The 21975-nt window shown below is 38.0% G+C and overlaps 1 protein-coding gene across 2 annotated transcripts in view; it reads right to left on the bottom strand.

Moving 5' to 3' along the window:
- The window catches only part of LOC136862836 (xylulose kinase), a 113954-nt gene that overhangs the window by 9140 nt on the left and 82839 nt on the right, over window positions 1–21975 (bottom strand). For both annotated transcript variants that reach the window (XM_067139107.2, XM_068225732.1), the window contains exon 11: window positions 4433–4530. In XM_067139107.2, coding sequence (XP_066995208.2) covers window positions 4433–4530 — 98 coding nt within the window. The remainder of the gene's footprint in view (window positions 1–4432; window positions 4531–21975) is intronic.

Genomic DNA, 21975 nt, shown 5'->3' with positions numbered 1-21975 from the left:
CCACAGACGTTATACACATATACTAGCGATATTTGAAAACCACATTAGAAGCAGAATACAGTATAAGCATAAATAACAACGTTGATTGCTACACCCAATGTCGAAATGTGTAACATTTCCAGACTACCAGGTTAAATTGTTATTTCATTATTATGTGGTATAATTCATTCATGACAACCAATTAGACATTCAGTTTAAATGGGTGTTATAGTATACAAAACAAATAGAAAATATTACACGTTTGAATTTGCCCCACTTATTTACGAACGATTCGCTCTAGCGATTGTTCCCAGCACAGTCTGGTGATGTAATTGCGGAACCGATTCCTGACATGCAGCATTCAGTGCGACCTCAGAGTTGTAGGAACCAATTCTCGCGATTCCAGACATCATTCGTGTATATCACTACTAGCATCATCACCATCTGGCCTTCTCCCTGCTATAAAAGTGTCAAGTGCCATATTTAAAAAAAAAACATATTCATATATTATCATTCAGTTCCTATCTTTGACCATTAACAATTCTTTTCAACCTCAATGGTTAAAATTAGAAATACGGGTTTTTTTAACTGATATGTCACATCTTCAGTTACTTCAATCAGTTTGATATATACTGTATATTACCTCTCTAAACTCTATTACTATTAAAAGCGCCGGGCTGAGTGGCTCAGACGGTTGAGGCGCGCTGGCCTTCTGACCCCAACTTTACAGGTTCGATACTGGCTTAGTCCGGCAGTATCTGAAGGTGCTCAAATATGTAAGCCTCGTGTAGGCAGATTTACTGGCACACAAAAGAACTCCTGCAGGACTAAATTCCGGCACCTCGGCGTCTCCAAAAACCATTAAAGTAGTTAATGGGACATAAAGCAAATAACATTTATTATTACTATTACAAACACAAGGCTGTCAATAACCTTACATAATGTCTATGTTCCAAGTCTACCCTCTTAGACAGAGAGGAGCCTTTAATAAAAATAAACGTATTACTGCATTTTGTTTACAGATCAACTGTACTCCATTGGAGAGTCCTATAGAACTCAGTACACTCTCAAAATTGGCAAATAAAAATGCCAAAGGCTGACTGAATTCTCAAAAAGTATCACCAAAGGTTATATGGTCATAGAGAAATCACAAAAATCAGTGATATCATTAATGAGGCATACAAGGCATGATGAGTAGTGAAGTATTTTCCACTGCTTTCCTCACTGGGCCAGAAAGTGCCATTGCCACATGACCGGCCCTGGGAGTAGCAATTCCCATAACACTCATATGCACTGAAAACATCGAAGCTCTTTAGGCCTTTTCAATCGTGAAATTACCAGCATTTCACCGCAGTATAGCAGTGGGCTCATCAGTTGGACTGCTACACCTTTCCAAGACGCTGGCGGCTACTGCGCCGTTGAGACACCACTGCAAGCCTCTTATGAAGTACATTGCAGTGATGGTGCACTAGGGGAAGCATGTGCCTCCACTTGTATAAATGCCTTCCTTTGGCCTTCATATCAAAAATTAAGTTCCCAGAAGGAAACCATAATTTACACTGGGACGAAACGCGGGTAATTTCACGCACAATTGAAAAGGACTAAAGAGCTTAGATGTTTTCAACACTTGCAATTGATGAAATTATATTATGGTTTCCTTCTTGGAACTTAATTTCTGATATCTCATATATACTATAGCTCATTCAACGTTAAGAAAACAGTATTCCTCTTATGGACCTACAAGGAGTGAACACACCCCCTCTGAGACACCTGTAATTCCTCGAGATTAAGGGATGTTATACTGTACTTTGTAATGTATTATGAAAGATAGATAAAAAGGATGAGGCATTTTTCCCTGTAAGTTGTTCAAATAACTACATAACATTTTCTTTTTCATAAATACATTTGTAGGGAGGAAGCACAATGGCAGGAACAGCCATCGCTTCATTGCCTTCCTTCTTTTCCCTTCTTCTGTGCTGCCCTGGTACAAGGCTCGTGCAGTCCCTCACTCTGTGAACCGCCGGCAGCTCACTTCTTCAGTGAAGTCATCTACAGAATTTATTTGTTGCGTGTGTGTTTTTAGGCTTTAAATAGGTGCGTAATTGTCTTGTGTTGGGTGAGAGTTATGCAATAAGCCGCCTTCTTCTTCTTCTTCTTCTTCTTCTTCTTCTTCTTCTTAAGACATCGTCTCCGAACGGAGGTTGACGATCCACACGGCCAGCTCTGATCTTGACGTTGCAGCCATGCCATATGAATTTATTGGAATATCTCTCAGGATCTTTAATGCAGTGGTTTCCCGTTGTCTTCTGCATCCTAATGCCATTGACCAAACTGGTTCCTCCGCCTTTGGGAACAATTTCTTGTCCCCAGAACAATAGAGTGCCCTTACCCATACCTGCTAATTCACTCTCAAAGAGACTGTTGGCACTTGGTATAGGGGATCTCCTTATACCAGGAGATAATGCGATAAGCCTACATCTGTGATTTCTTTCTTTAACAGTAATACTGTGATCTTTCGTACAGTCATCTACAGTATTTATTTATTGCATCTGTTGCGTCTGTTTTCTAGCCTTTATTGCCTGGAGAAATTATTATTATACAATCTTCCTGCAACAGCTGCAGGTTGCCCAAAGACAAAGAGTACCTTCACAACAATAATGGATGTGGATACAATAGATGTGATCATACTGATGTTAAATATAGGCAATCGAGTGAGGCATGTCAAACATTTATTTGAGGTCCGCAAGCATGGTTCTTGAAGATCATGATGGACTTCTTGAGTGTGGTAATGGTGATGTTATAGATAAAATCTCTGTTTAGCCCAAAGGTATTGCAGAAGTTGACAATTAAATGCATCCCTCACTCCTCGAGCCCATAAAAATGATTTCTCTATCTCCCCCCCAATTTGCCTTGAACTTCAATGCTGAGGTTTTCTCATGTGTCATAGTTTATCTTAGATTCTGTACAAACCAAAAATAGCTCCTGTAAACCCCCGGCCCATCTAGTTCATAAAAATAATTTGTAGCGTAGTTTCTTCCGCTTTTTGTTCTGAAATACTGAATTTCACTCATTTATGTGCCGCTGTTTCCCAGTGATGGTGTTGAGCAAAACCGTTTGACATGGCAGCCTTGCTGTCATAAGAGCAATATTGTTTTCTTAACACGGAATGAGCTATAGTTGTGCTTCGAATGTCATTACTTAGCACCACCCGTACCCTAGCAACTTCTAGCCAGAAATGAGACTGGGAAATCAGTGAAAGCTACATTTTGGTCTGGCCTGTGTCAAGAGACACATGCAAAAATACTCCATTTGTTTTTGAAAAAATCAAGATATGTAGGTTCTTCAGGTTGATTTCTGGTCAATTTTAGATATGACTGGATAAAATGACCCATTTTAACTGACCTTTGAGTACGTCAAAAAATGTATACACCTAGTAGTCATGTGTTACACTGCAGGATACTTCCTCAATTCAGTGGCAATTAATGGCCATATAAGATGGCTTCTGGTGTTTCTCTGCAATAAACCACAGTCAATGACCATGAGCAAAGGCATTTTGCTCTCGTTGCGGTGGGACCTGAACCCACGCAGTTTAGGTTTGGAAATAGTTTCTTTAGTCTCCATGACCATACATGGCTAGTTTCAAACAATTTTCCTTCCTCCTGATTGCATGGAACCACCAAATTTTAATTTTACAGTCATTTCATGAACTCCGGTGCTTTCCTGAAACCAAATGAGTAGGGACAAGGAATATACCTATTATGTTCACAGCATAGATGTTTTGTAACAAATTACATTCAACATAAATTTCTGTACACATTCGGCCTTAGTTACTGCTAGAAATTTAGATGCCACACAATGTGTTTATTCATGTATTTATCCATATGAGATTGTGTAATATAAGCACTTTATTTCACGTATAACTTTCTAAAGATTGAATATAACATGATATGACAAAAGATTTTGAATAGAAGTTAATAAATGAAGTTGTAAACAATCAGTTTCTCAAATCTAATTTAAATGTAACCATATCAAAAATAATATTAAATCAAAGTTCCATATAAACTATCATCATTATTTTCCAATGGCATAAGAGAGTTCTAAACAATCATGATACAACCAGCAAGTTCAGTCTACCATTTAGAGTCCAAGAGATGTGAACAACCTCCTTAGCAGTCATTAACTAAACAAAATTGACCACACACACAATAAACTGTGAAATAGGCCTACATGCCAAAATATTTGAAAACTAGAACAAATATCACAGTCAATAGAAATTTCTACCCCCCCCCCCACACACACACTCTCTCTCTCTCTCTCTGATGAGATGTATGAAAACTGTGAATATCTCTCCTCTTTTATTGTCAATCAAACGTTTAATCATTTTAAAGCATCTAGAAACTACTGTAAGATGCTGTATTGTGGCAATACCACAATAAAATGTGAAAGAACTAACCTGTGTATAAACAGGAACATTAAAGACATCAGCAAGGACCTGAAGGATACAGTGGTTCTTTGAAGCCCCTCCAGTAGCCAAGATCCGTGTGTTGTTACCTGAAACATTTATATGAACTCAATACACCGAGTTGTGAGAAAATATTTTAAAAATCAGTTTGTTAGTAAATACTATGTCCAACAAATAATTTTAAAAATAATATTATTCAATGTATCAAGTAACATCTCAGTGAGGCTAACAAATTCTAAAATCTTGGTACCATACATGACATAAACACCAACAGAAATGCTCATAGGTTCACGGACATGAAAGCCAAGTAATATGGTTGAGGACGTTTGCATGCTGACCACCTGGCAGACCAGCTAAAACCTGCAATTAGAGATGTGCACAAATGACGCTTGGAACTTGGAGAATCAGTACTATCAAGAATTAGAACGCGTGTCAGTACGCATTGTAGGAACTGGTTCCATAAACACGTCACACACCCACTGTGAGAAGCGGGCAATGTGAAGCAAGTACGGTAGGTGGCACAAAGGGAGTGACTCCTTGTTCAAGGGTCCCTAAGGCTGTGTAAAAAGGAAAGTAAGTCAAGAAGGAAAATAAGAAAGGAAGACAGGTGTCTGTGAGAAATCAGTACAAGTCACTGCAGGTACAAGAACAGAGGAAAGATGAGGAACAGGGAACTGTTACTGAGAAGTGTAGAAGTAGGAGGAAAGAAAAAACGTAGGAAAGGGAAATGTAGAGTAGAGGATAGGAAACAATAGGTGGAACATGGTCAGGGGAGAGAGAAAAGGGAAGCAAGTAGCTTCTGCAGCCATCAGGAAAGATAAGGTTGACCAGGAAAGGACGGGATCAAATGAGTTGGGTAGGATTGAGGCTCAGGTCATGGGGGATTCCATTATTAGACATGTGGGGAAAGTGTCTGGAGGAAAGGGAACCAGGGTAGACTGTTATCCAGGAATTAGGTTAAGGTAGAAGTTGAGGAAAGTAGAAGACAAGGAAGAGGGAAAGGAGAAGGTGGTAGTCTTTCACGCTGGTACCAACAACGTAAGGCAAGCAGGTATAACTACCAACATAGTTGGGGATGTGCGAGATCTGGTAAATGCAGCATGGGTGAAGTTTAACGAAGCAGAGATTGTCATCAGTAGAATACTTCATAGGAGGGATACTGACTGGAAGGTGGTTCGGGATTTAAATAATACTATAGAGTGGGTATATGGGAAACTGGGAGTGAGATTTCTAGATCCTAATGGGTGGGTAGGAGATAGGGATCTGCACTCAGATGGCCTTCACTTAAACCGCAGTGGTACGTATAAGTTAGGAAATTTGTTTAGAAGGGTTATAGGGAGGTACATTCAAAGAAACGGGGTGGTCTAGGGAGCAGTGATAAAGGTAAAGGGATCTGAAAGTCAAGTAGGGATGACATAAAAATGTTAGTGTTGAACTGTAGAAGTATTGCAAAGAATGGAATAGAATTAAGTAATTTAACAGATAAATACTTACCGTACCAGATACTGTAATAGGAGTTGAATCATGGCTGAGAAATAATATAATGGATGCACAAATTTTCTCATGGAACTGGAGTGGGCAAAAATTGAAAAATTATCTGGCTGAAGTCTTAGGTTCAAGATGTTTGGCTTGCAATAAGTAATTGTTGATTTAAGATTTGGCGTAAACCAACAACTTGATTGGAGTATCTTAACTTGTTACAAATGTAAAATAGGAGCAGTCGAAAAGAAAGATTGAATAAACAATATTTGGTACTATTGTTAATAACAACAATAACAGCCGTTAGCTGTTGATAAATAGTTGTGTTGAGGGTACATAGCACAGGGCTTAGTTGCAGTGGTCTAATTTGAGTTTTTAAATATTACAATTTCAGAGTGTCACGAAATACAATCCAGCGATATGAGAATAGTTCATTTAGATCTTATTTGGAAATTATGCCGTAAAACTGAAAAAAGAAAACAACAGGTTGAAGTCTTCGGCTCGTGATATTTGCTTTGTAAAAGTAATCGATGATTTAACATTAGGCGTAGTCTGTAGTGAAGAGAATTTTTATGACTTTACTTCTGAATAAGGTCTCAATTAACATTCTCATACTGCTGGAATGTTTTTCCTAACATTCAGAAACATTGTTGCCATTAATGCTTTCACGGCCCGTACTTATAGAAATGATAGTGTATAGGCTTTTGGGCTTATGCCATGTCAAGAAAATAAGGTGAAAATTCTTAACGTTTTGCAGAAAACTGTGCTCTGCATCCTCAGAAGAAATCTCGACTGTCCACGAGAAAGGCTTTTTAAACAATGATACTTTGAATTTCGGAACATTATAATAGAAGTGGAAATGGTACATTCATCCGCCACCAGATGGCCCCCAGGACGTGGCACAGCACTAGCATTTGAAGCGGAAGCTGACTGAACCATCACTATCAGACTAAACGGTTCACATATCGTGTTTGTGTAATATATGACAGGTGTAAAACATAGAGATAAGCCTGGAATGAACATCTGGCGACGAGGAATGTAAGAATTTGGAAAACACCGAGACGAAATAACTATAGTGAAGGGACAGGGAAGGGAACTACCTGCGTAAATTCTTAATGGCTCGCAACCAGGTATTACTTAATTGATAGCCAGTGTCCCTGTTGAAATTGTTAGGATTTCTACGTATTTCCACAGCTTCCCGTATAATCCTGGACCTGTAGCGTCTAGTGTGGGTAACAGCTCGAGCATCTTGGAACATGACATCATGACCCGACGGTAGAGCGTGCTCAGTTATTGCCGATTTGTCAGGTTGGTTGAGACGAATATTACGTTCATGTTCTTTGATGCAGGTACCAATGGACCGGCATGTTAGGCTGATGTATACTTTACCGCACGTACAGAGAATTTCGTATATCCCAGGATGTAAAAGTGGGGACAATCTGTCCTTGGTTTTAGTGAGACTGTGAGCAATTTTAGTGGCGGTGCCAAACACGGTTTTTATATTGTGTTTGCGGAGCACCTTGGCAACTCAATCTGTGGTGTTGTGAATGTAAGGCAAGTAGGCAGTTCCCATCACTTCTTTCTTCTGTGAGCTTTGCTTGGTCGTTTTTCTGGGATGTAGGGGGTCTATGAATCTGCAAATCACTGTAACCATTACCCTTGAACGCAACTTTGAGCGTGTCCATCTCCATCTGGATATGTGATGGCTTACAAATTCGTCTCGCCCTCTTGGCGAGAGTCGTGAGAATGCCTTGTTTTTGTGCTGGATGGTGGTGAGAATCTGCATGAAGATAGCGATTTGTGTGGGTAGGCTTACGATAGATGGCATGTCCTAAGGAGTCGTCCGGTTTCTTTCTTACTAGAACATCCAAGAAAGGAAGACATCCGTCCGACTCCATCTCCATAGTGAATTTTATTGACGGATGTTGCTGATTTAGGTGGTTTAGGAATAGATGAAGTTTCTCAGGACCTTCTGTCCAGACCACAAATACATCATCAACATACCTCCACCTTATCATAGGCTTGGAAAATTGGATTAAAATAGTGGTATGTCGTGAAGTGCTGAAAAACATCGAAGAGTTTGCCGTAAAACGCTGCTAAAATAATGAATAAAAGAAGGTAGGCTGGATGACAAATTCGTGTAACAGAAAATGCCTCTTGTAGACGTGGATGTCCGTAGTAGACAATGTTGTCAATCTGGAATGAAACGGAAGGCTAACTTGACGACGGGAAATAGGCCGAGAATATATCACTGAAAACGATATGTTGAATAATGTGTACTTACTTATTCTCAAGTTGCAATGTATGTCCGAATGTATCTACAGCGTTAGTCTGTTTGAAGTTCCTACTTCTAGTGTAGTATCGACGCTGTGGGGGTGTAGGGGAACGCTGAGAGGAAGAGGGGGTATCGGTAGGCGTTACTTGAAGGAGCAAGTATGGCGTCGGTATTTAACGAATTAGAGGGAGTCTTTAATTCTAAGGATTTAAATATCCGAGGGACTTTATTATGGTTTAGGTTGACCTTATTCAATAACCTAGGCATTAAAATATGTAGTGGACTTCTGACTTCCGTGTCGTCATTAAGATTACGATCTTTATTATATGTTCTGTCCAAGAAAATGTAAATACTCTCTAAATCATTCAAAAGTTTACCTTTGGTGCATTCCTAATTATTGTGAGATCTTTTTCTATTGTAGTGAACCGGTGTCCAGTTTCCTTCATGTGGGTGCTCATTGCCGAGTATTTATTGTGTTTTTCGGCATTGAAATGTTCCATGTACCTTATATAAAAGCTGCGCCCAGTCTGTCCAACATAGGATTTTCCGCACTGAGAACGTGTTAATCTATAAACTCCTGAACCTGAATATCTATTTCTGTCGTAGTTAATCTTATTATGATTAAAAAAGATGTTTTGAGTTGTGTTGATTGTTCGAAAGGCTACGTTCATATTATGCTTACTGAAAGTATTCGCAATTTGGTGGACTACTGGGCTACTATAAGTGAAAGTGGCGTACTTAGTTCTTTTTGGTTTGTCGGGTATGAGATTCGTGGATAACTTATTTTTAATTTTGTGAATTAAACGGTTTATCATCTCGACCTTAAACCTATTAAGTCTGGCTAGGTTTCTTATGTAGTTCAATTCATTCTTTAAGTTAGTAGGGGAAAGAGGGATTCTTAGTACTCTATAAATTAAACTATGAAAAGATGCCTGTTTATGGGAGCCAGGATATAATGAGGAATTATTTATAGTTATCGGAGAATGTGTAGGCTTTCTATATATTTGAAATTCAAAAGTGTTATTGGTTCGTGTCACTGTTATGTCCAGAAAATTCAAGGAACCCTTGTCTTCATCTTCCTTAGTAAAACTCAGGTTAGGGTCGATACTGTTTAATTTTTCCAAAATTTCGCTGCTATTGGTAACATCTTTATCAATTATTACAAATGTATCGTCAACATATCTCAACCATAAGCAAATCCCTTTAATATTAGTTTTTATTTTAGTGTGTTCAATTGAGTCCCCCCCATTGCTATACCGTTCTGTTTGTAAATTTTTTTGTTAAATGTACAATAACTGTTATCCAGAACAAAGTTCAATAGTTTCATGAATTTATCGATCTCTTTTCTACTGAGGCCACTATTTTTACAGATGTTATCATAGATGATGTTAACTGTGTCACCAGTCGGAATGTTTAGGTACATATTAATCACATCGAAAGAGCATATTGCTTGATTTGACAGAACATTAAATTTGCTTAAAATCTCACAAAAATCTATTGAATTCCTCAAGGGCTGCTTGTTATTAAACACGTAATGTCTCTTAAGGAAGCCATGGATGTACCTGGAGGCTTTATACGTTGGACTGTTGCGGCAGTTAATAATAGGACGCATTGGAATATCATTTTTATGTACCTTAAGGAGAGCTCTTGCCACAGGAATATTTGGATTCATATTTACAAGTTTCTGTTGATCTTGTTCATTAAACAGAAATGTCGAATTCTTTATTATTGTCTTTAAGTTACGTTGTATCTTAACCAGTGGATCTTTATTAACAACCATGTATCCATTACTGTTAAAGAAATCCTCTGTTTTTTAATATATGCTTCTTTGTCTAAGAGAACTACTGATCCCCCCCTTGTCAGCCTTAGTTATCACAATGTTGATGTTTTCTATCTTAGTCTATAAATTTTGTATTAGTGTATGTTGTCTGATATCAAATTTAGCATTCAAATCTTCGGCTAGCCTAGAAAGCTTATTCTTTATTTCCGTTTTTATGTCGCTTTGTATTTCATATGGGAGTTTAGAAACGTTCGTCTCTATTTCGGCTACTGTGTTAATGATGTCTACCTCTTTTTTCTTATTAGGCCAATTGTATTTAGGGCCTTTATTCAAGAGATCCATCCCTTTACTTGAAAATTGTGTATTAGTCAAATTTACGACCGTAGGAGTGTCAGTGTCTAGAGGGTTTATTCTCTGTTTATCTGTACTTTGTTTAGAATGTTGTGTTTGTGATGCTCTCAATTGCATTAGTTTCTTATCCAGTGTCGCCTGTTTCTTATTCAACAAGTGCGTTAATTTGATATCTATGTGAAGTTGGAACGATTTCCATTCTAATGGGACCAGTACCTGGGCCACTATTAAATGTGTCTTATAAAGTTGTAAATTTAATTTTGACTTCTTTTTTTACAATGCCTTAATTTCATTCTTTATCCAAATATCATTTATTTTATTTTGAACTTTGTTTATATTATAACCATTTAAGTTCTTTTCTTTGCGTTGACTTCAAGAATTTTGGAATCAATTTCAGTCTCAGACAATGTTTTAAGAACGTTATATCTTTGGTTAACTTACAAATTTTTGTTTTAAGATTGAGAAATCTATTTAATTGACATCTTGCCTGGTTGGCTGTCACATTACAAGCCATTATTCTCGTCATTATTCCGTATTGAAAAATAGCTGATCACAAAGTTTATACAAGGAGTAATTTTAATACCACCTATTGTAACCGTCCAGGCTTCTCCAGCCCTACTAATTTAATATAATATCATTTTACACGATATCATTTGATATCAAGTTTATCCGCCATCGGCAATTATTTGTAATAACATATTTATTCAACGTCAATCATTTGTAATCAAGGCTTTTTGGAATCATCTTGTATATATGATAACATCGTTTTATTATGTAAATTATTATATTATGTAGGATAAGAATTCATTATGTTGTAAACACGGTCAATATGTTGAGACATAGTTGTTTTCATTTCATCTCATATTTGTGTATACGGAGGGTTATTCTTGAAGCTTGGGATTTTGCGTGAGTCATGGGTTTATTTTATGACCAAGGCTAGTAAACAGCGACCCGTGAGCGAGGCTTGCAAGCTGGTCAGCTATATCATCGCCACGCCTTCTGGACTTGTCGAGGAAGATAAGGGGAGTTGATGCTTCGATCTATCGAATCAGATACTTCGTTGTATATGAGTTTTGAGATTGAACTGTTACCAAGAGTGGGGGTGAGCCCGGATATATACTGATTCTCAACACGAGAACGGGACCTTACAAGCTTAGGACCTTACAACCTTACAACCTAACTATGTGAACTCCATCACTACTACTTCTACTGTGAACATCTACTTTGTACGACGTGATTTGATTTTTGAAACAGTGTGTGGTCGCTCCGCGACAAAGTTATTTTGTACAATGTGTTATCACTTACGTGCGGTAATGTTATCGGATCTACGTGAAACGAAACAAGCTTACGGATTGTGTTATATTCAGTAAATATTGTGGACGAAGAACTATGTTTAGTGTAGATAAAACGGTAGAAAGTGGTGGGAGCATGGAAAATAGCACAGAATCTGATATAGCTAGGATGGAGGGCGAGAAAGGTAATACGAATAGTGAAATGAATATTCGACAACTATTTTTAATGATGCAAGGGATATTAGAGCAAACAAAAGGGATAGATGAGATTAGGAAGGAAACGAAAGGGATAGATGAAATTAAGAAGGAAGTAGAGAGAACGAAAACCGAAATTAGCAGAGAAATAGAACAGACGAAAACCGAAATTAACAGAGAAGTTAATGCTAGGATGGATGCTTTAGATCATAGATTAGATGAAGCACTAGAGCAACAGAAACTTTTTGAGAATCAGTTAGCGGAACAGGAGATGAGACGTAGCCAACATGAGAAGGTGGTAGAAAGAAAGTTAACTGAACATAGAAGCGAAGTCATGGAGTTGGTAGAGAAAGAAAATTGTAAAGTTAGGAGCGAAGTAGACCAGCAGATCACAGGTATTAATTGTAAAATTCAGGAACAAGTAGGAGAAGTTAGTAAAGTTAGAGAACAAGTACAACAACAATACGATGATCTGTGTGGTAAGGTAGAGATTAATGCCAAAATATGTAATGAAAAGTTTGCGAGTGACGTAGAAACTAGAGAGAAAAGGATTAATGAACGTATTGCTAGGTCGGAGGCACAAATACGTAAAGAAATCAGAGACAAGCAAGGTAATATAGGAAGTCAGTGCCATGGTACAAATTTCATATATGAAACTGAACTACTTAAATCTAATGGGAGGCAGACAAACCCTTTGGATTTTTTAAACACTGTTAAGAAACGGTTTGAAAAGCAAATAGAAGAAGGAATCATTGAATGGGAAGAAGCGTTAGAGATAACTGGTAAAGCTTTTATTGGGGAAACGAAATCATGGTTTGCGGTGTATAAGAGCAGCATGACCAGTATGGTGGAATTCCAGAAATATTTCACGGAAAAATTTTGGAGTGAAGCTATACAAAGCAGGGAAAGAGAACGCATTGTCTTTGGGAAATTTAGGCCACACGAAGGAGTTTCTATGACCGAATATTTTTTAGCCCACGTTATGATTTGTAAAAACGTAGATGGGATGTCAGCGGAGAGAGATATTGTGAAGTTATTACTCAGACATTTTCCGAACAAAATCTGCGAAGCTAGCTGTATGCAACAGATAGAGTCTATTCAGGGAATGGAAAGATTGCTAGCAAGTTTCGATGCGTTAGGAAATAGTAATAGTACACGAGAGCACACAAACTATCAGACACCACCCAGAAGACAAGAACACAATCACCGTGGTCAGTTTCAACCGAGACAACCTGTAGGTAATCAGTCACACCAACAAAATAGAAATGTTCAGAGGGAACGCAATGTAGAGGAAGGTACAAGCCGAAATCAGGATACAAGGAGACACAGTAATTTAAACTGATAGTAGACGGTAATGAGAGATCAGATTATCAGTCTTCAGTACATGTTGCGAGAAATTGTGTAATGACGCACATGAATTATGATCTCGATGTCAGAGACGAGTTATTACGGGAGGTTGAAGTGAATCAAGTCGAAGTTGGTAGTAAAAGTGATAACCCTGTTGTTACGATCGTTATATGGAGGGCGCAGTATCAGGCTTTATTGGATTCAGGCAGTCAAAGATCATGTGTAAGTCTGAAGTGGTATGAGGACAGAAAGAAGGAGAATATTGAGATTGAGGAAATGCCTGTGAAATCCACATATATCGTCACTGCTGTAGGTAAACGATCCAAGCAAATATGTAAACAAGTTGCCATACCTATTTGTATTAACGGGAAGTCGAAAATTCAGATATGTCTTGTTATTCCGAATCTTATATTTGATGTTATCTTGGGATCTGACTGGCTAAGTTTATACTCAGCTCGGTTAAATTACAATGAGGCGATAGTATATTTAAGGTGGGATAATGAGGATGTTCAAGTCACGTGGGATGCCGAAGTTCAGACGAAAGTGGAGGTTTGTAACATGTGGTGTGTTAATGAGGTTTCAAAAGATGAAGAAGAGAGAGCAGATTTTAAGTTGTGTGAAGTGTGGTTAGAGGAGAACCACGATGATGCTTTGAGAGAAGCGGTAGATAGTAGCAATTTGGAAGAAGGTCAGAGGGACCGATTGTTGTATGTGTTGAGAGAACACAAGGGAGTATTTTCATCGAAACCTGGCAAAACACATGTGTATGAACACTCATTTTCAGTGCTGGATAAAAGTATATTCGCTGGACCAAGATATCCGATTCCACATAAATATGCTAAAGCAGTAGACAATCAAATTGAAGCTATGTTAGAGGATGGTATTATTGAAGTTTTGAGTAGTGAGTGTGTCAATCTTTTATTGAGAAAAGCGACAGGTCTTAGTTGTAGTAAGATTATTAGTGACAAGTATATTCAGGAATTAGGTACGCCTAGTAGGTTATTATCTGATAGCGGATCTCGATTTACATCGAAGAAGTGGAAGGCTGTGATGACAGAGTTAGGTATCACACATGTTTTTTCCTCAATTAGGAACCCACAAGGGAATACGTGTGAACACACGATGAAGGAATTAGGTAGGATGTTTCGATCTTTAGTTCATGACAAGCACACTGCGTGGGTTGGTTCTTTAGCGTTGATTGAGAAATGGAGTAACATGGTTCAGCATGATAGTACAAAATTCACCCCATTAGAGGTTCATTTTGGCAGAAATCCAAGGAATGAGCTGACAAAAGTACTAGGTATTACACAGGAACCTCAGCGGGACTCTCAGATATATGTCAGATTAGCGAGAGAGAATTTGATTAAAGCGGCTGAGAAGCGTAGCAGACAGCAGAAACATCAGGTGTTCAGGTAGGAGATTCTGTTCTGTTACGTGTTCCCATGCTCTCGTCCAGTGAAGAGAAGGTGACGAAGAAATTCTTTTTGTTGTATCAGGGTCCATTCCAGATTCATTGTCGGGTTGGTCCTTGTGCATACAGATTGAAAGATGGTAATCGTGTCATGTTGGGCACTTCTAATATTCGCTCTCTGAGACGATATATTTCTGCGAATTAAGTGTAATGTCTCCCCAATGTTGTTTTGACAACATTAAATGTACTTGAGTTGGAAAACGTGAATTCATGTATAGGTTGTGAACATAGACCTGACACCATTGTAGAAGCCATGAGTAACTTGGGATTTTCTTTTGAAACTGCAGAAGGAAATTAATGCAATAATTTTCTAAATATACTGTTTTTGCAATGAAAACAAGAAATTGCTTGCGGCCATCTATGAGAGGTAAGCCACGTGTGATTACGTGTGTGTGTGTGGTGTATATATTATTATAACCTGGAACTGCCGAACACTTTGATGGTGAAGTGCAAAGATAGTGTTATTTACGTGTTGTTGTAAATATTATGAGTGTTGCTGACGAACTTCCGCAAGAAAATCGGCAGGAATTATTACTAATGTTATCTGGTATCGTTGAAACAGACGCTCTACAGTGAGATACAAGATTTAATTATGTATGTTTTATTATTAAGTGTTTGTCAGATGTAATGATGTATATATCAGCCGTTTTGGTGTAGTGTGTTATTTTCATATATGTTATATCTGTAAATAACAGGAGGGCGTATGTAACCGTCCAGGCTTCTCCAGCCCTACTAATTTAATATAATATCATTTTACGCGATATCATTTGATATCAAGTTTATCCGCCATCGGCAATTATTTGTAATAACATATTTATTCAACGTCAATCATTTGTAATCAAGGCTTTTTGGAATCATCTTGTATATATGATAACATCGTTTTATTATGTAAATTATTATATTATGTAGGATAAGAATTCATTATGTTGTAAATACGGTCAATATGTTGAGACATAGTTGTTTTCATTTCATCTCATATTTGTGTATACGGAGGGTCATTCTTGAAGCTTGGGATTTTGCGTGAGTCATGGGTTTATTTTATGACCAAGGCTAGTAAACAGCGACCCGTGAGCGAGGCTTGCAAGCTGGTCAGCTATATCATCGCCACGCCTTCTGGACTTGTCGAGGAAGAGAAGGGGAGTTGATGCTTCGATCTATCGAATCAGATACTTCGTTGTATATGAGTTTTGAGATTGAACTGTTACCAAGAGTGGGGGTGAGCCCGGATATATACTGATTCTCAACACGAGAACGGGACCTTACAACCTTACAACCTAACTATGTGAACTCCATCACTACTACTTCTACTGTGAACATCTACTTTGTACGACGTGATTTGATTTTTGAAACAGTGTGTGGTCGCTCCGCGACAAAGTTATTTGTACAATGTGTTATCACTTACGTGCGGTAATGTTATCGGATCTATGTGAAACGAAACAAGCTTACGGATTGTGTTATATTCAGTAAATATTGTGGACGAAGAACTATGTTTAGTTCAAGTCTATGGAATTTTGGTACAAGTCTGTACCGGATAAATAGTATAGCTCAGATGGATTGAGATTTCTACTAATATGGAAAAATTCATATCTCTGAATTTTCTCCTCGTACGATCAACGCTGATCAGTTTTTACAAGTATAGGGCCAATGTCTAATTTAAAGACTAGGCAAGCAGGGAGTGCTAGTCCAGATAGCCCGTACCATATCAGAGAAGGAAGGAAGGATGTCCATGGAGCAAATTCAACATCGAGAAGAAGAGAACGAGTAACCACGGAAACCAGATGACTTCAACGGAAGCTGCAATTGGTGAGCTTCAATTAGATAAAGCAAGCAATAAGTAAATTCAGTAAATTAAATTCTAAATTCCTCCACGTTTTAAGGAAACTTTTCCGATTCATCTCATTTTTTTGTGTAATAAATTCATTTGTATTTTATATTGCATTAATTTTCTTTCTTAAGCGATACTTAATGGTTAATTATTTAAAATCCTACCCCTGTGATTTAAGCATAAGTCTCTATGCTAGTAAATATAAATTTTGGTTTACAGTTTTATTTAAAACTGTAACCATGGCGCCCAAACATTACATAGAGAAATGGGGAACCATGGAATGTTGATTGTTTCTATTTGCGTGGCAATTTGCGGACAAGCCACAAATAGTTTATTTAATATTCATGTGTCCCAAGATAATAACTTTCATCTCCCCAAGTGTTGTTTGGACGAGAGGAAACAGTTACACTATTCAATACAAATTTATTCCACTATAGTGTGGTTAAATACACATGGAAATTATCAGAAATTTGAAGTACTAACAGTAAAACAAACAAAAAAAAGTATTAAAACAGAACTTATACTAAAATCACTGAAAAAATGATGTGTTCATCTAAAAGTAATAGTCATATATTGTTTTTAAAAAATAATCCATGTCTGACACTGAAATGGATCTTCTTGATGAGAAGTTTAAGCAATATATATTACACTAGGAAAACAGAATATCAAAAATAAGGCGTCAACAGGATAAGAACAAAACGGTTAAAAGAAGCAGTAAAAGTTCATATTTGAGGCCAATATTTAAAATAAGGATGAAAAGAAGTAGTTGCATTGAAGGCAGTGTAGTTTATGACGTCTTGGAAAATTGGATTAAAATAGTGGTATGTCGTAAAGTGCTGAAAAACAGCAAAGAGTTTGCCGTAAAACATCTTTTTTAATCATAATAAGATTAACTACGTCAGAAATAGATATTCAGGTTCAGGAGTTTATAGATTAACATGTTCTCAGTGCGGAAAATCCTATGTTGGACAGACTGGGCGCTGCTTTTATATAAGGTACATGGAACATTTCAATGCCGAAAAACACAATAAATACTCGGCAATGAGCACCCACATGGAGGAAACTGGACACCGGTTCACTACAATAGAAAAAGATCTCACAATAATTAGGAATACAGGCAAAGGTAAACTTTTGAATGAATTGGAGAGTATTTACATTTTCTTGGACAAAACATCCTCAAAGACTCCCTCTCATTCGTTAAATACAGATGCCATATTGCTCCTTCAAGTAACGCCTACCGATACCCTCTCTTCCTCTCAGCATTCCCCTACACCCCCACAGCGTCGATACTACACTAGAAGTAGGAACTTCAAACAAACTAACGCTGCAGATACATTCGGACATACATTACATCTTGAGAATAAGTAAGTACACATTATTCAACATATCGTTTTCAGTGATATATTCTCGGCCTATTTCCCGTCGTCAAGTTAGCCTTCCGTTTCATTCCAGATTGACAACATTGTCTACTACGGACATCCACGTCTACAAGAGGCATTTTCTGTTACACGTATTTGTCGTCCAACCTACCTTCTTTTATTCAATATTTTAGCAGCGTTTTACGGAAAACTCTTCGATGTTTTTCAGCACTTCACGACATACCACTATTTTAATCCAATTTTCCAAGACGTCATAAACTACACTGCCTTCAATGCAACTACTTCTTTTCATCCTTATTTTAAATATTGGCCTCAAATATGAACTTTTACTGCTTCTTTTAACCGTTTTGTTTTTATCCTGTTGACGCCTTAGTTTTGATATTCTGTTTTCCTAGTGTAATATATATTGCTTAAACTTCTCATCTAGAAGATACATTTCAGTGTCAGACATGGACTATTTTTTAAAAACAATATATGACTATTACTTTTAGATGAACACATCATTTTTTCAAAGTGATTTTAGTATTATAAGTTCTGTTTTAATACTTTTTTTTTAAACTGTAAACATTTTGCATCCACAGTATTAACACTTGTAAATATTCATCAATTTTTTACATAAGTTATTATGACTCCTTAGACCATGTGTGTTTTAAGATTGATTGAAGCTGATGATGCCCAATAAATAGTGGGCAAAACATGTACTTCAAATTTCTGATAATTTCCATGTGTATTTAACCACACTATAGTGGAATAAATTTGTATTGAATAGGTGGTATTAAAATTACTCCTTGTATAAACTTTGTGATCAGCTATTTCTCAATACGGAATAATGACGAGAATAATGGTTTGTAATGTAACTTGCCAAGAGGGCGAGACGAATTTGTGAGCCATCACATATCCAGATGGAGATGGACACGCTCAAAGTTGCGTTCAAGGGTAATGGTTACAGTGATTTGCAGATTCATAGAGCCCTACATCCCAGAGAAACGACCAAGCAAAGCTCACAGAAGGAAGAAATGAAGGGAACTGCCTACTTGCCTTACATTCACAACACCACAGATCGAATTCCCAAGGTCCTCCGCAAACACAATATAAAAACCGTGTTTGGCACCGCCACTAAAATTGCTCACAGTCTCAGTAAACCAAGGACAGATTGTCCCCACTTTTACATCCTGGGGTATGCGAAATTCCCTGTAAGTGCGGTAAAGTATACATCGGCCAAACATGCCGGTTCAATGGTACCTACTCAAAGGACATGAACGTAATATTCGTTTCAACCAACCTGATAACTCGGCAATAGCTGAGCACACTCTACCGTCGGGTCATGATGTCATGTTCCAAGATGCTCGAGCTGTTACCCACACTAGACACTACAGGTCCAGAATTATACGGGAAGCGGTGGAAATATGTAGAAATCCTAACAATTTCAACAGGGACACTGGCTATCAATTAAGTAATACTGGTTGCCAGCCATTAAGAATTTACGCAGGTAGTTCCCTTTGCTGTCCCTTCACTATTGTTATTTCATCTTGGTGTTTTCCAAATTCGTACGTTCCTCGTCACCAGATGTTCATTCCAGGCTTATCCCTATGTCTTACACCTGCCATATGTTACGCAAACATGATATGTGAACCGCTTAGGCTGATAGTGATGGTTCAGTCAGCTTCCACTTCGAACGCTAGCGTTGTGCCACGTCCTGGGGGCCATCTGGTGGCGAATGAAGTACTGTTTCCACTTCTATTATAACGTTCCGAAATTCAAAGTACCATTGTTTAAGAAGCCTTTCTCGTGGACAGTCAAGATTTCTTCTGAGGATGCAGAGCACAGTTTTCTGCGAAACATTAAGAATTTTCACCTTATTTTCTTGACACGGCATAAGCCCAAAAGCCTATACACTATCATTCAGAAACATTGTAATATTTAAAGATTGTAAACACACCACTGCTACTAAGCACTGTATTATGTACCTTTGTCACAACTATTAACCAACAGCCAACAGCTGATATTAATGTTATTCACAATAAATAACAAAAATTGTTATTCAGTTTTCCTTTACACTGCTCCTATTTTAAGTACCGGTATGTTAATATTAAATCTTAATAATTATATTTTAATTATAAATCAGGTGCCTGATTTAACCTTGAGGAGGTACAATGACTGAAGATGCCTTCAATAAAAGGCGAAACATGTGTCACATTTCATAAGGTAATAAGGATCAAATCCTAATTGTATACGACTATAATGTACTGAATAGGTGGTAAAATAATAAATGAATTAGAGTCCTACAAGTATAGGTATGCCGAACTTCTAGTCAATAAAGTAAAGATGCTCTATCAAAAAGTGCTTAAGCTGTGTCGAAGTAGGGGATGGAAGATCAGATTGGTTTGAAACCAAAAGAGGAATACAGCCTTGTCACCACTCCTGTTCATCACTGTTATGGATCGGATAATAAAGTTCATCAAAGAACATTACAAAGAGCCTAACACACTAATATTTGCAGATGATGAGTCTCCCACAAGTCGAAGCCCTCGTCCATGTTGTGGGAGATGGGCAACGTCATCAAGTAGGGAATAGCCTGTGGGGGTGAAGTACAGTGGGGACTGTGTGGGCTCCGAGACCACTATGGTAGCTGAGAAGGCCCTGCAGGAATCCTGAAAAAGATGGCGTCTAACGGGGCTCTGGTGAAGTCACGACAGGCCTAGCAAGCCGGTGATGGATATTAACTCACTTTCAAGGAAACAAGGAATGATAAGCCGGACGGATGTAACAAACTATGACCCTGGCGAGGAACAGGATTACGAATTGGCACACTGAATATACAAACAATGACTGGAAAAGTAGAAGAGCTTGTAGACATGATGGAAAGAAGAAAACTGGATGTACTAGGGATGGCGGAGGCTAAGTGGGGGGGTGAGGGTAGGAAAGAGCTGCAGAATGGTTTTCGGTTGTACTGGATAGGAAATGATGAGGGAAAGAGAAATGGAGTAGGAGTGGTAGTAAGAAATGGATTGAAAGAGGAAGTAAAAGGGATGAGTGACAGGTTGATAAAAGTCAAAATAACAGTCAAAGGTAAAACCTGGGAAATTGTACAAGTGTATGCTCCACAAGCAGGATGCACGCAATAGGATAAAGATGACTTTGAGAAAGAATTGGAGAGACAATTGAATGGAAAAAATAACATGGTAATTGGGGACTTGAACGCCCATGTGAGCATGGAAAGGAAGGGTTATGAGTAAGTGCTTGGAGCGGAAGGATGGGGAAATAGGAATAAGAAAGGAGAAAGACTACTGGATTTGTGCAAAAGAAATGGGATGATGGTCGGGTACTTGTGGTTCAAAAAGAGAGAAAGCCATAAGATAACGTGGTATAGCTGTGACTGGTCTAGGAAATCCATTGTAGATTACATAATCTACGACTGGGAAATGAAGAGGAATGTTATAGATGCAAGGGTAATACCATCAGAGGCACTAGATAGTGACCACAGATTACGGTAATGAAACTGAGAACAATGACGGAAAGGAAAAGAACAGAGAAGCAAAGAAAGATGCATCAAAATATGGAAACTGAAGGAAAAGGAAACCAAGGAAGAATACCAGGAAAAATAAGATTGACCGTACCAACAGATAATACAAAAACAGGAGGAGGAATGGGAAAGGTTCAAGAGGACACTAGTAAAACCTGCAGAGGAAGTTTGTGGGAGAACAAGTGCCAGGAAAAGATGCAAGGAGACCCAATGGTGGAACGACAGAGTCAAAGCGGCAGTTATGGAGAAGATAAAGCTTTCAGAATGTGGTTTCAACAGAGGACACCGGAGACAAGACAAGAATATAAGATGAAAAAGGAAGAAGCTAAAAAGGTTCTAACAGAGAAGAAAAATGGATAGAAAAGTGAGCAAACATGATGGAAGTCGATAGCAAAGGAAATAAAAAAAAGTACTGTACAGAATGGTCAAGAATAAGAAGAAAGGCAAGAGGGAAGATGTTATAATGATAGACAAAAATGGAAATGAAGTGCAGGAAATGGAGAAACTCAAAGGAATGTAATGAAGTGCAGGAAATGGAGAAACTCAAAGGAATGTGGAAGGAGTATTTCGAAGATTTACTAAACCCAGAAGGATGCACTGAGGAGGAAAGTAGAAGC

The sequence above is a fragment of the Anabrus simplex genome, chromosome 1 (genome assembly GCF_040414725.1).
Source record: "Anabrus simplex isolate iqAnaSimp1 chromosome 1, ASM4041472v1, whole genome shotgun sequence".
In the NCBI taxonomy this organism is placed as follows: Eukaryota; Metazoa; Arthropoda; class Insecta; order Orthoptera; family Tettigoniidae; genus Anabrus; species Anabrus simplex.
This window is presented reverse-complemented; position numbering and strand designations above follow the sequence as displayed.